The 13889-nt window shown below is 38.4% G+C and overlaps 1 protein-coding gene across 3 annotated transcripts in view; it reads left to right on the top strand.

The window, feature by feature from the left end:
• Positions 1 to 13889, top strand: part of ALDH1A2 (aldehyde dehydrogenase 1 family member A2) — a 164932-nt gene that overhangs the window by 137351 nt on the left and 13692 nt on the right. For all 3 annotated transcript variants that reach the window (XM_079125921.1, XM_079125920.1, XM_079125919.1), the window contains one exon: positions 13320 to 13422. In XM_079125921.1, the coding sequence (XP_078982047.1) occupies positions 13320 to 13422 (103 nt within the window). The remainder of the gene's footprint in view (positions 1 to 13319; positions 13423 to 13889) is intronic.

Genomic DNA, 13889 nt, shown 5'->3' with positions numbered 1-13889 from the left:
ACTAATTCCTGCTCTCTTCTGGCAGCTTTACTTTCTCTTTATTTGTTTTATGGCTTTTATAAATACCTTACAAATATTTTTGGCTTCTAGTAAGAGTGTGTGTGTGTGTGTGTGTGTGTTTGCTCTTCTGTTTCACTTTTTGGAAGATTGCCTGAGTGCTTGCTTAGATAAATTGCTTTTGAATTATTTTCTTTTTAGATTAAATAGTGTACTATTTAGAATGCAATGCTGGAAGAGAGTTTTTTTAAATATATTTCACTGTGGTTTTCTTTTTTTAAATTTGTTCTTTTTAGTTATACATGACAGTTAAATGCATTTTGATGTATCATTCGAACGTGGAATGTAACTTCCCATTCTTGTAGTTCTACATGATATGGAGTTACAATGGTTGCTACTGGAAGAGAGTTTTGATATCTACTAAGGAACTCACTTAAAATTGTTTTCTGTGGTCTAAAATGGGGGCCACTCCTTCAATCTGAATTGACTACAATCAAAGTCTGTCATAAGAAAAATTTTCTTTGCTAAAATAATGTAATGTAGTTGTCATTATTTTCAGTAGTTGTTCAAGGTGGTGGTGATGGTGGTGGCTGTGTACTTTTAAAATCCAGATTTATGCACACTATCCACAAGCTTGTAAGGTAGAGATTTTGATAATGGGTCTAGGAAGTTTCACTTTAATCCGTTTTTTCTAGTGATATTTTAAATTTGTTGATGTTCAAGAATAACTGGTTTACACATAAATCAATTAGTTGGGTCATACTTCACAAAATGTTCCCAGGCTCATTAAAGAAAAAGACTTATGGGTCTGAGTTTGTTAGCCTGTGCTAAAATATAACCTTTGTGAAAACTGAAAGGTATCACTCTCATTATCTTGTAAATAAGTTCATAGTTTCATTCCAGCTATTATATCTCTCCTGATCATCTTAAGGAAAAAAATATCATAGTCTGTATAGCAAAGTAAAAACGTGGTCCAAAGCATTCCCTGTACTCATGAGTTAACAAAGAAACAGACAAAAAAAAGGGGGGGGGGGGGGGAGGGAGAAGGAACTCATACCATATTAAGAACTTGCAATGTGAATGTTCATAACCAACAATATAGGATTGGTGGTATGGTAAAATGGCTGATGAGGGCAGGAGATTAATTGTTACGTGAACAGAGTCCTCCTTCGATTATATCGCTCAGAAAGTAGTTGTGATTCATACAGTGCAACTGTAGACTATTTAGGCTTATTTTCACAAGCTACACCTCATAAATGAGTAACGTTTTTGTTAAGAAGAAGATCTATGCCACTTTTCAATCTGTAGTAAATTTCATTTTCCCTCATTCCTCTTCCTCATATGCAGGAGCAACCTTTGAGCCCAGAAAGGTACTAATGAACTTTCTTAGAGATGACTTTGACAATCTTAGAACTAAGATTCATCTTTCATCTATAAAGCATTTCGATTTACTATTGTGTGCCAGGCATTGGTGTATGAAGTTGCCCTTCATCACCCCATATTTTACAAATGGATGAATGGGACTCACCCTGGCAGTCAGCGCATAAAGCCAGTAATTGGTAAAAAGCACCTGAGGTCTTCATGAACTTCTCCTCCCTTGTTTTCTGTTTTCTGTGTGCTCTAGGCCTTTGCCCTTGAGGATTTTGCAGGTTCAGCACAGCCCCAATACCATCTCATTGCATCATTATGCCCCCGGGACCACTACTTCCCTCTGCATAAGGGTGTTCCATGGAGCTCCGACAATCACCAATGAATTCCTAAGCAATTTTACTCTTCAGGCTCAACTGGACAGATCATCTTCTTAAGCAATTTTTGTTGATTTTGCCCTTATCTGCTTAAAGCACTATTCCTTAGGAAAGTTTCAGGGTTCATTTTAGTCATTTCTATAGGTTTCTGAACATGGAAATTAATCAGTATTTATTTCCCATCCTAACTATCTTCTTTTCCCATAAGACCATCAGTTTTTTCCTAACTCATCTATTTTCATCTAACTCATCTATTTAAAATTTTATTTAACAATATGAAAGTAATCAATTAAGTGAATCAACACAGTATTCATTTAGGAAATTTCTCTGAAATAGCTTACTTGTAAGTATTAATCTCTCTTTTGAGTCCTAGACATCTAACCACAGAGTGGATGTTTCTACCTAGCTGTCCATCACCCACCACAGAAAATCTGAACTCTTTAGGGCCACACACAAGGCTACTCCTGGCCCGCCCCTATTTCCTCAGAGCCCTTACCTCTGACCCACAGTGCTGGCTGCCTTACCAGGCCCACTTGTGATGCACCTTTGCAACTCTGACTTGGTATGTACCATGCCTCCTGCCCGAACTCTCTTTCTGTTCCTTCCCAGTGAGTTCTCAGTTCAGTGGCAGCTTCTGCAGCTAAATAAGAACTCATCAACTTCTATAATGACTAGGATTCTTCTTACAACTATAACTTCAAATGTTGCCTCCTTTTCACTTTATTAATTATAATTTATGTTACTGGCTCTGACGTATTCTTTCTTTTCACTACCTTGTCCTTTCCTTAACGTTTCTTTTTTCTTGTCATTATTCTTTCTTTTTCAGGTTCTAGTTTTAGAATGTTATCAGTGCATTCCTAATATATTTTTTTACTTTAAAACCATTAAATTGTATTTTAAATAGTCATATAGGTTCAATATAGTTTCCCTGCCTTAAATTGCATTTTAAATAGTTCCATAGGTTCAATATAGTTTCCCTGCCAATAGTCCGCAAAGGACAACAAGGAGACCTAGGTGTAATTGATCTAATAAAGTCTTAATTAGAGCTTAATTAGATATAATTTGTGTATAGTAAGTTTCACATATTTAAAATATACAGCTTGATAGTTTAGACATATGTAGCCATCCACCTGAGAAGGCACCAGCACAGTTGAGATAGTGGATATGTTTACTACCCTCAAAAGTTTCTTAACGTCCCTCTGCAATCTCTCTCTCACATCTCTCCCTTCATCCCCACCCCTTCATTCCCGGATACCAATTTCTCCTTATTCACATTTTCTAGAATTTTATATAAATAGGAACATATGGTATAAACTTTGCTATCTGCCTCTTTTTTACTCAGCAGAATTATTCGGAGATCCATCCATGCTGTATCAGTGATTTACTCTTTTTTTATTGCTGAGTAATATTCAGTCTTTTGAATAAATCACAATTTGTTTATCCATTCACCTGTTTGGAACTTCTACCAAAAGAAAAGCCTCTACAATCTTTTGTGTCAAAATTTTTGTCTGTATATAAATATGTCCTAAGAGTGGAATACATAAGAATGAAATGGCTGGATAATATGGCAGATTAAGAAATCTAAGATGTTTTTCAAGTAAATTTCCTACTAGCAGTGTAGAATATTTCCAACTCCTCTACATCTTCATCAACATTTGGTATGGTCATTCTTTTAAAATTTTATTCATTCAAATTAGGTGCATGATATTTTCTTGGTGTGGTTTTAATTTTCAGTTCTCTACTACTGAGCATCTTTTCCTTTGGGCATTTGCCACCAAATGTCTTCTTTGGTGAGATGTCTTTTAATGTTTGCCCATGTGTTGGGGGAGAGCATTGTTTGTTTTCTTATTCTTGAATTTTGAAAGCTCTTTGTATATTCTGCTTACAAGTCCTTTATATATTGCAAATATTTCCTCCCAATCTGTGACTTGTCTTTTCATTCCCTTAACAATGTTTTCTAAGAGCAGACCTTCTTAATTTTGATAATATTTAGTTCATCAATATTTTATTTTATGAATCAAGTTTTTGGTATTGTGTCTAAGAGAGCTTTAACTAACTTAAGAGTACAAAGATTTTCTCCTCTGTTTCCTTCTAGGAATTTTATAGTTTTTGTTTTACGTTTAGGCATATAATCTATTTTGAGTTAATTTTTGTTATGTTATGAGGTAAGGATTGAAATTCTCTCTCTTTTTTTAAACATAGATGACTAGTTGAGCACCATTTCTTTTCTATTCTTTTTCTTTGTTCGTGTGTGCACAAAGAATCAAACCCAGGGGCTTCACACATGCTCAGCAAGCACTTTACTACTGAGCTGAAAACCCAAGCTGTTCATCACTATATCTTGAAAAGCCTGTCCTGTCTCCACTGAATTGTCTTTGAACCTTTCTCAAGCATGAGTTGTTCATATTTGCGTGGGTCTCTTTCTAGACTCTGTTCTGTTTCACTAATCTATGTGTCTGTTCATTCAACATTACCATACTGTTTTGATTACTGTAGCTTTATACTAACATGAAATTTTTAATCTCCACAGGAAGAACGTTAACAGCTAAATATGTAAAATATGTACTCTTCAAAAGTGAAGACATGCAATAGGGAACTGGGGGGGGGGGGGTTGGCGGGAGAAAAACAGAGAGAAGAGGGAATTTGGGAAAGAATGGTGCAGAAGTGCCCTGTGAAGTGTTTTGCCATTAGAAACACAATGGTGAGGTAGCTTAATTACAGTGTGCACAAAGTAAGTTGCAGCTGAATTTTTCCACTGGTGTCTACATTTAATATTTCTCTAGAGAGGCTTACCTTCATTTGAAGGGAAACCAATTTTGTGGTTTTTGAGGTATCTCCTAGTTTATCCTCTGGGATGACATCTTTGGCAGATGCTAAAGGACCTGAGGGAGAAGCATTTGCCTAGAATATGAAAACCAACTTGTAATTATCTACGTTAATAGTGGCAGATGGATAATTTTCATAGACAAATCAGGTGATCACATAATCCCAGAGCCCCTTTTTAGTTTGTACTTATTTGTTTCTTCATTTATCTATTCTTTTCTAATTTTGTATGCTACTTGGGAAATTATATACATTCTTCCAAATTGAACATGTCACTTAAATGTGGATTTAAGCGTGGCTTCTGTTATGATTACCCTAGGGGGATAGGACCTTTTGTTACATCACAAAATGTCTGGAACAGCAACAAGAAGCTTATTTAAGGTAGCCAATTTCCATTTTGTTTTAGCAAAAGGTATTTAAAAAGGTAACAAAGTTACTCAGATTAAAGGTAGGATTAATTTCTCCTTATACAGCTAAATACATAAGCAATACATGTAAATATTTAATAAGTGAATATGAAAGGGCTCTTATAAACACAGAGTCAATAAACAACTTCAGTAAAGTGTAGGAAAACAGTTTGCATTTTGCTTGATATGGTGTTTTCTTTATTCAGTTAGATTAACAAACCATGATTTCATCATTAGTCAACACGATAGTAGAGAGACCATCAAAGCAAACTACAGGAGAGTCCAGATTGATTCATGCCAAACAAATGTTTGTAGCTAACAGCTGTATTATCACTGATTCTAATTTACACAGCTGGGGTTCTCCTTTCATTTCCTAAGTGAGATGAATGTCATGTTGCATGATACAAACCCATCTCTGCTGCTTGAGTAATGAATCAGGTCAGCTATCCTCTGTTTAGCCTCACCCCTCTTTGTAGGTGGGGGAAGTTGTCTGCTACAGTTTAAGCTATTTTTTAAAAGAGCTAGTAGACCTTTTTCTACAGATTTACAGGTGTGTGTAAATCTGCAAGGGAATCATCTAGCATTTTAATAAAACTACCAGTTTGATGTAACAGAACTTTTGGATGTTCAGATTTTAAATTATTATCTTTCCTCCCTTTTTAAAATACTTCAATCAAAATGTGAGTGTTGAAGAATAAAAATAAGCATACTAATGTATGCTGTATCTCTGCTAGCTGAGATTCTATGATTTACTCTCTATGCCAAATCAAGGATTCTGCAATAGGTTTCTCTCCTCTAAGCTCAGACTGAGTATGAACAGGTTCTAAGGTGCTCACCTTCTTTAGCTTGCCTATTTGATGGGACATTAGTATCTTTGACCTGAGTACTCCATGCTTCTTCCTCTCAAAGCAGACCAAGAAATCAGAATATTGATTTTTTAAAATTTTTCTGAAATAGTCTTATACAACAAAAGGAGACTAAATGTACAGTAATAAGTTATTCATAGATAGTGTGCTTAATTGTTAGAATCCCACTCAGAGCAAGGGGGCCTAATCCTCAGATGATCTAGAGAAGAGGAGTGACCACAGAGAGAAGCTGTGGTGGAGGTAAAAGAGCTGGAGGCTCCATGTGGGCATTCCAGGGCCCAGTTCTGGCTCTGCTACTCCATGGGTGCCTGTCCCCAGCTCATTTCTTGACTTCTCTGAGTCCTGTGTTTTTCCAAATATAAAATGTGGTAATAATTCTTGCCTCCCAGCTCTGTTGTGAACATTAAATAAAATACTGTTTTTGAAGACAAGTAGCATGGGATAGGTGCTCATTCAACAATCATACTAAATATTTGGAGACTGTACCCAATGATGGAAGCTTAAAGAGATAAGTTTGAGAGAAATGCCTTTAAAGATTTTATTGACTCCATGGTTCTCAACACTAGCGGCCCATTTGAATTGGGAACTTTTGAAAAATAACCATGACTATATGTTCCACTCCTCAGAGTCTCTGAGGTAAATCCCAGACAGAAAAGAGCATAAGTGCCCCGGGAATTCCAGCGTGCAGCCAGTGTTCTAACCCGTGGAGCCATCCCCTGCATTAGAGGTGAGGAAATTAAAGCCAAAGATAAGGAAGAGGAACATTCAGGATCCTCTTGCTAGTTGCCATAAGGCTAAACCTTGGACAGGCATCGTGTTCTGTCATCTCTGTACCCCTGTTTCCAGAGGCTGTAAGAGTAACCATCATGCTCTGGCTCATTGACTCAACAAATGTTATTCAAGATTTTTGTGTACACTCACAGAAAATAATGAACCAGACAGATTCTCCACTGATGAATTCAATCTAACGAGAAAGATAGCTCATAAGTACAGGGCAAGAGTTATGTGCAAAGCACTGTGGGTTTGGAGAAGGAGAAACTAACCCCTGTGGGGAGAGTGGAAAGAATAAGCTAGCTTCTCAGAGGAGGTACAGAGTTAGGTCTGGAAGAATTAGTTTATCAAGTCAGCCAGGAAAGGAAAGACCTTTGAGCAGAGGAAGCAACTTATTCAAAGACACAGAAGTGTGTTCCAGGAAAGGCAAGTGGCTTTGTGTGACTGGAGTGATGGGTGGGTGGGTGAATGGTAGGGAAAAAAGGCTGGAACCATATAGTGGTTATACTGATTTTTACACTCCACATTTCACAGATAAAGTCTTGAAATTGCTAGTACCACTTAAAGGATGCCTTGGTCCTGTTACTTGCTAGTGAAAATCTGAACAGATTAATTTGGCTCATTTCTGGGTACTTCACAAAGACAAGAAATGCCCAATTCACATATTTTTGGCTTTTGTTTTCACCACAGTTGAAACCAGGAAACATAACAAAGGAATTTTAGAAAGAAGAAGAGGGAAGAAGTATAGTCAGTCTGTTTGAGATTTTCAAGAAATGAAAATACATGCAGAAAACAGGCATCTTCAACCAGTTTACTAATATCTCTATAGAGATTTATTTTTCTGGTTTTATAAAGGTATCAATCATATCTCTGTTTTCCTTGCGAAGAGCCAGATTTCATTCCCCTGCACTGCTGAAGTGCCGTGAACACGATTCCAGGACATTGTGATTCTTCAGGGGTGCCCCTGATATCAATCTTGAAGCCTATTCACACGAAAATGGGAGTCAGAGTTGATCTGTGCCAGTATTCCTGCTGAGAATTAGCCCAGTTTCATTATGTGTTGGGGAGTCCCCAGTTCACCACCCTTGCTTGTATGGGGTACACAGATTAAACTGAGAGGCTCTGCAGGGAGTGCAGAGTTGAGAAACCACATGATAGGAACACTATCACTTACTCTTTCATAACGAGTTCTGTGCAGGGAAACTAAAAACAGACTAGGTTCTCTACCATTCCGAGCAGCTGTGGTATCTTATGAAAAGCTACTTCTGCTCCTTAAGGCAAGAAAAACAGGGAAGAATTGCAGACAGACTCTCAGAGTGAGCAGGGGTCCCAGGAGTCCTATCCATCTTTTTTAACTCCTCGAATTAACCAGAGTAAAAGGAACAAATTTGCTACTTGGCCTGTGCCTTTATTTTGCAGATGAAGAAGCTGAGAACCAGAGGAGATGAAGTGACTTTCCTAAATCGAAGGTTCCTTAGGAGCCAAGTCGTATTTGTAGCATAGGTCTTCTGACCCCTATGGGCCAAAGTGTAGTCCATAAACCTACATATGGTTATAATCAGGCAGGTTGTCAGTGATGGGATGGAAGGAATAATAGGAGTACATTGTGAAACCTTTTCTCATGGAAAAAAAAAAAAAAGATGAGGAATTCAAAACCAAGTCTCTATGCCATTATGTTAAAATCTATATTCATGTTATATATAGGATTTGGTTTCTCAAACTGAATGCCTATCTGTTTTATCTTGCAAATTGTCTGTTTCATCTGAAGAGGCATTAGTTTCATGAAGCCTGTCTCTATCATCTTGACCTTTAAGTCTCCTTCATGTCACCATGCGCTCCTACCTTCTGGTCACATGGTTATGCTTTAGCTATGAGTGGTGTATCTCACATCCCAAGCAACCACACTTAAACTTTTGCATCTAAGTGTTGGTCAATCCCAGACCTTGTTTTATGTCTATAATATATTCTTTCTTAAATTTTAATCATATATATATATATGTGTATATATATATTTATATATTTATATTTTTTTTTTTTTTTTTTTTTTTTTTTTTTTTGCGGTACTGGAGATCGAACCCAGGGCCTCTTGCTTGCAAGGCAAGCACTGTACTGACTGAGCTATCTCCCCAGCCCTAATCCCATATGTTTTGACTTTGGAAACCTTTGAATGGGATTTGTATAAGTAACATTTTAGCCTGGACCTATTCTATTTTGTAAGCAAACATGTTAGAATCAGTTCTCACTGAGCTCTTTGTTTTTAAACATATTACCTTTGTCTGGTAAGAATCACCTCTTTGGTGTTGCATCTATTTACTTTGTCCCCTTCATGGCAATGATAATGGGAAATGCTTCCTGTTTGGGGTCATTTACCCTCCTTCCACTCTCGGAGAATTCATGAAAAGTAATATATTTTCTAAAGAGGGTTTGACCTGAAAATTGAGAATCATGGGAAGGGATGTAATGCCTGACCTTGTAATTAATGAAGCTTGTTGCATTCTAGTTCAGTTCTATAGGTAAGGATCAGAATGGTCTGACTCTGGTAACAGCAAAATGTTACAGAACTATACTTTAATCTGTTCAGATCTAATGTTAAATGAGATCCAGATTATTTCTTTTCAAAGTGGATCGTAAAGCCAGCTACACTTGTTAAGTACCTGCCAGGTTACCTAGGAGCCCTTTTAGCTGTGAGTTCCTTATTGGTAAGGGACTAAGCCCAATATTATACCTTGCACATAGTAGAACTATGAATATATGTTTAATGAGGGAAATTGGTGAAAACTGGGGTTTTCAGAAGTGTTCCGTCCTCAAGCCAATTCAGATGGAAGTGGTTCTGCTATGGCCTAACACTTCCAGTTCTTTGTTGAGTCTGAGCTGCAATTTGACCTTTGTCCAGAAATGAAGAGGAAAGACATTATTCATCTGAGATTTGCCTTGCAGTGTTTAGCATAAATTTGGTTTCTAAGGAAAGACTGGCAAAGCATTGCCACAGGAAAGTTTTCCTTAGGTTTCTGATGACCATGGACTGAATGAGATCTTCGTGTAGTTACTGTAGTCATGAAAATAACCATTGGATGACATTCCTAGTGGCAAAATAGGAATGACCTGATGAATGTCATGGAGTAGGGCTAAGAGAAAAGCATGCCAGCGGGGCCAGCACTCTTTACCTACCCCACACAATTACGCAGCATCTCACTGTGTGTGAACCCATGGTTTCCCCTTGCTCTTGCTAGTTTCTTAAATGTAAATTTGAAGGCTTAATATTAGTTTTATAACTGACAATTTGTGAATGTGTCTTGTGTCTCTAAGAGGCCATTTACCTGTTTCCTTTCAAATCAATCTAGAGTGCAAGGGAAAGATTTGGGTGGTACATGGCACACGTTATGTGCCCAGTAGACATAGAAAGGGAGGCAGAAAGGAGGATGGAAGGAAGGGAAGGAGAGGGAGTGACCCCAGGCCTGGACCCTAGAGTCAACCTACTGAGTCCAACCGGTTTTGCTGTTGACCAGATGGTTTACTCTATAATGTTCATTAATTTTTAACATGTGTATATGATCATCTCTAAAATGAGATAATACCTACTTCATAGGGGTTTTGAGAGGCATAAATGAGTTACTGCATGTCAGTATCTGCCATAGATGGACTTTTGCAGTGAACAATATGTTCATGAATTCCAGTCACTTGTCTTCTTTAAGAAAGCACTTACCTGCTTACTTTCTAGGACTTTAAAGTGTGTCCACATCAATTAATATGGAGCAAAAAGAGGGACTGAAATTCCTCACAAGAACAGGCAGTAGCATTTTCAGGCATCCCCTGGCTGCTGGCATGAGTTGAGGGGTTGCTGATTCTCAAGTTATCCTTAGGTATGAATTTCCTGCCTTACTCAGTGTTTCAGGCTCTACTCAAAATTTCCACTTACCATTGTTCTCTTATCAGAGCAGAGGGCCACCAGATCTTTTTTTCTTTTGTGAACACATATTTTCTTCTTGAAAGAGAGAGAATGTGTTTGTTTGTCTGAAAACTGTGCATTTACTGAGCCCATCTCCTATGGAGTTTGCCTGGAGATAGAAGAAATCCAAGCTGGCAAGGACAGAGAAGGGGCAATTTGGCTGGTGGGGCAGAGTCTGACATTAATCTTTAAAACCAGATGTTAGCATTCCCTAACGTTTCAGTCAGTAACACTTTTCTGCAAAACAAGAAACCAATTCTGCTTCCTTCGAAGCCAACATTTTCCTCCTTCCTGCCATATATAGTTTTCTCTGAATGAGGTTATATTTTCTAGAAAACTTTTACAGTGAGGCAGAATTGTAGTGAGAACACAAAACCATTTAACCCAGCTAATGAGTAACAGTGGAGACTGATAGAGGTGTGGGAGAGGGAGGTCAGAGAGTTTCCTGGTGTTTTCCTGAAGCAGTTAATATACGTGTATAGTTTTAGAGATCTGGAGGAGACCTAATATGGAAGTCCAGTAGTACCTGTCCTTAAAGTCACCTTGATATCTCTCCAGTGAACTTGAGAGAAGAGAGTCCTCTAGCTTCTCACACTTGTGCATGGTTGCATGTATGTGCGCTTACTCTGTGCCAGGCTGGGTTCTAAGGGCCGGCCACATTTGTTAAATCACTGGATCCTCAGGACATTTCTAAATTTGATGTACATACTATTTTTCTGTTTTTATTGGTTCTTTTTAGTTATGCATGACAGAATTTATTTTGATATAATTATTCAGCCCATTCTTCGGGATGTACACAATGGTGGGATTCACTGTAGTGTGTTCATATAAGTACATAGGAGAATTATTTCGGGCTCATTCCACTCTCTTTCCTTTTCCTGTCCCCCTTCCCTTCATTCCCCTTTGTCTAATCTATTGAATATGTTCTTCCCCTCTCCCCACTTATTGTGGGTTAACTTCCACATACAGCAAAAACATTTTACCTTTGCTTTTGGGAACTGACTTTTTCACTTAGCATGATAGTTTCCAGATCCATCCATTTCATTGCAAATGTCATAGATTCATTCTTCTTTATGGCCGAGTAATACTCCATTGTGTATATATACCACATTTTCTTTATCAATTCTTCTGTTGAAGGGCACCTAGAATGGTTCCATAGCTTAGCAATTGTGAATTGAGCTGCCATAAACATTGGTGTGGCTTCTTCACTGTAGTATGCTGATTTTAAATCCTTTGGATATATACCAAGGAGTGGGATAGTTGGGTCAAATGGTGGTTTCATTCCTAGTTTTTTGAGGAATCTCCATACTGCTTTCCAGAGTGGCTGCACTAATATGAAGTCCCACCAGTGATGTATGAGTAATCCCATTTACAGAGGAGGAAACCAAGGTTCAAAGAAGTTAAATAAATTTCCCAAGGTCAAATAGTTGGTAAGGGGCAAGCCAATAACAATCCCAGGCAGTCTGGCTCTAGTCTTTTCTCCTTACCACAACTCTTCATTGCCTGAGGACATACTAGTCCTCCTGCAGAAGAGGCTAGGGGAGCCAAACATGAATGTGGCATTTCTCTTCTCCAAGCTTTTTAAATATCTAATATTCAGTAGAATTCCAGACATAAGTAGCATTTTTTTTTTATCTCAATAAGACCAAATTGTCTGTATGGGCTATATGGTGGCTCAACATTTTCCATAAAATACCTCTGCTCTCAAGTAGAGTAGCACCCTGTTATAGGTTACTTCTCCCAGAACGATTACTGAGGTGTTTGAGATGCAAGGTATTGATTAAGGATCTCTGATGAAGGGGAGTGGACACAAGGGAAAGTTGAACTGTAGTGCAGGTATGAGATCACCTTGGCCAGCCACCTGGAGCATGGCAGAACACATGTGGTCCCTCAGAGGTGTCCTGTGCTGGGCTAAAAGGGCAGGCCTGCCCCCTTATGTGTTGGATGTGGACCACTTGGGGGCGGGGAGCATCCCCTTAGGGAGCTCCTTTCAACTGACCCTAACGGAGCTGGCAGCTGCTGACTTTCTCCTGACAGCAATCCTGCGTTCTTCTTTCAGCAGGGGCTCTGGGTAGTGCATCCCTGTTTCCAATTCGATACTTTAAATTTCATTATACATGTGAGTCAATGGCAAATGCATTCTCCAAACTCAGCCTCTTGTTTACTTGGATTCTAGATAAATAGGCACTTATAGTATTGCATAAATAGAGACAGATTCTCTGCTTTCTAGAAACCTTTTACCATAGCCTTAAGTAGAGGCAGAGGCATAATATCAATAGTGTCTTTGGACCACTTGATGAAAAACATACCTGGCATTTTTAGATACACGCACACTTTATTTTATCTTCATTATGTCTTTCTAGTGGAGCCAGTTGGCTTTTTTCTGGTGGCCAGAGTCTCAAGCTAAAGGCCACAATACAGTGATAGAAATCTCTAGGCACATTTTGCATGCTGTTTATCTTTAGAGAAATCTTTCAGTGATTAAGCTTCCAGATTTAACTCCCTTTGTCTTGTGTCTTCCATCATGAAATGAAAGCAGCCCTCCAGTAAATTTCAGCATGGATATTCAACTGCATCCCAACTGCCTTAGGTATCTTGTCATCCAAATTGACCACGAAAGCCCTCCATGTGTCTTTCAGTGGATTCTTTTGCCTCTAACATCAGCTCCTGCTGCATTCTTTTGTTGCTCAGAACTGGCTTTGCCCAGAGCTGACTGCCTCAACAGTATGGTGTGCAAAATTCCTCTTCGTTTCCTTTATTGCAGGTTGGAAAGCTTATTCAAGAAGCAGCTGGAAGAAGTAATTTGAAGAGAGTAACTCTGGAACTTGGAGGGAAAAGTCCCAATATTATTTTTGCAGATGCTGATTGTAAGTCAATCACGGATCTCATACATGTCCCAGCACATCACCCTTTGGTGCTCTTTTGTATTTCTCCTCTTGCAAGACACAGAGAAAAATATCTTTGAAGCTAACAGTAATGAAGATATCCTGGGGAGAAAAATAGCTTAATATTGGGGAAAGAGTTCTTACCAACTGAGTGCTGAGCAGAGTTCGTTTTCTTAGCTGTTTTGACTTTGTGACATTGAGGAATAGGGTAGAAGAGGTGAGGGCCTGATAGGAAGAATATAGTGGAAGAACCAATATTCTAAATCTCTAAACACCCAAAGTGTAGCTCTCTCTGCCTAGATTCAAGAACTCTAAAACTTCTCAACTGGACCTGAAGACTGGTAGGTGTTTAAAAATAAATCCTAGGGCTGGGAATGAAGCTCAGTGATGGCATACTTGCCTAGTATGTGTGAAACCCTGGGTTTGATCCCCAGCACCTCAAAAAAAAT

The sequence above is a fragment of the Sciurus vulgaris genome (genome assembly GCF_902686455.1).
Source record: "Sciurus vulgaris genome assembly, chromosome: 2".
Classification (NCBI taxonomy): domain Eukaryota; kingdom Metazoa; phylum Chordata; class Mammalia; order Rodentia; family Sciuridae; genus Sciurus; species Sciurus vulgaris.
The sequence above is the reverse complement of the archived record's forward strand: the minus strand, read 5'-3'. Positions and strand labels throughout refer to the sequence as shown.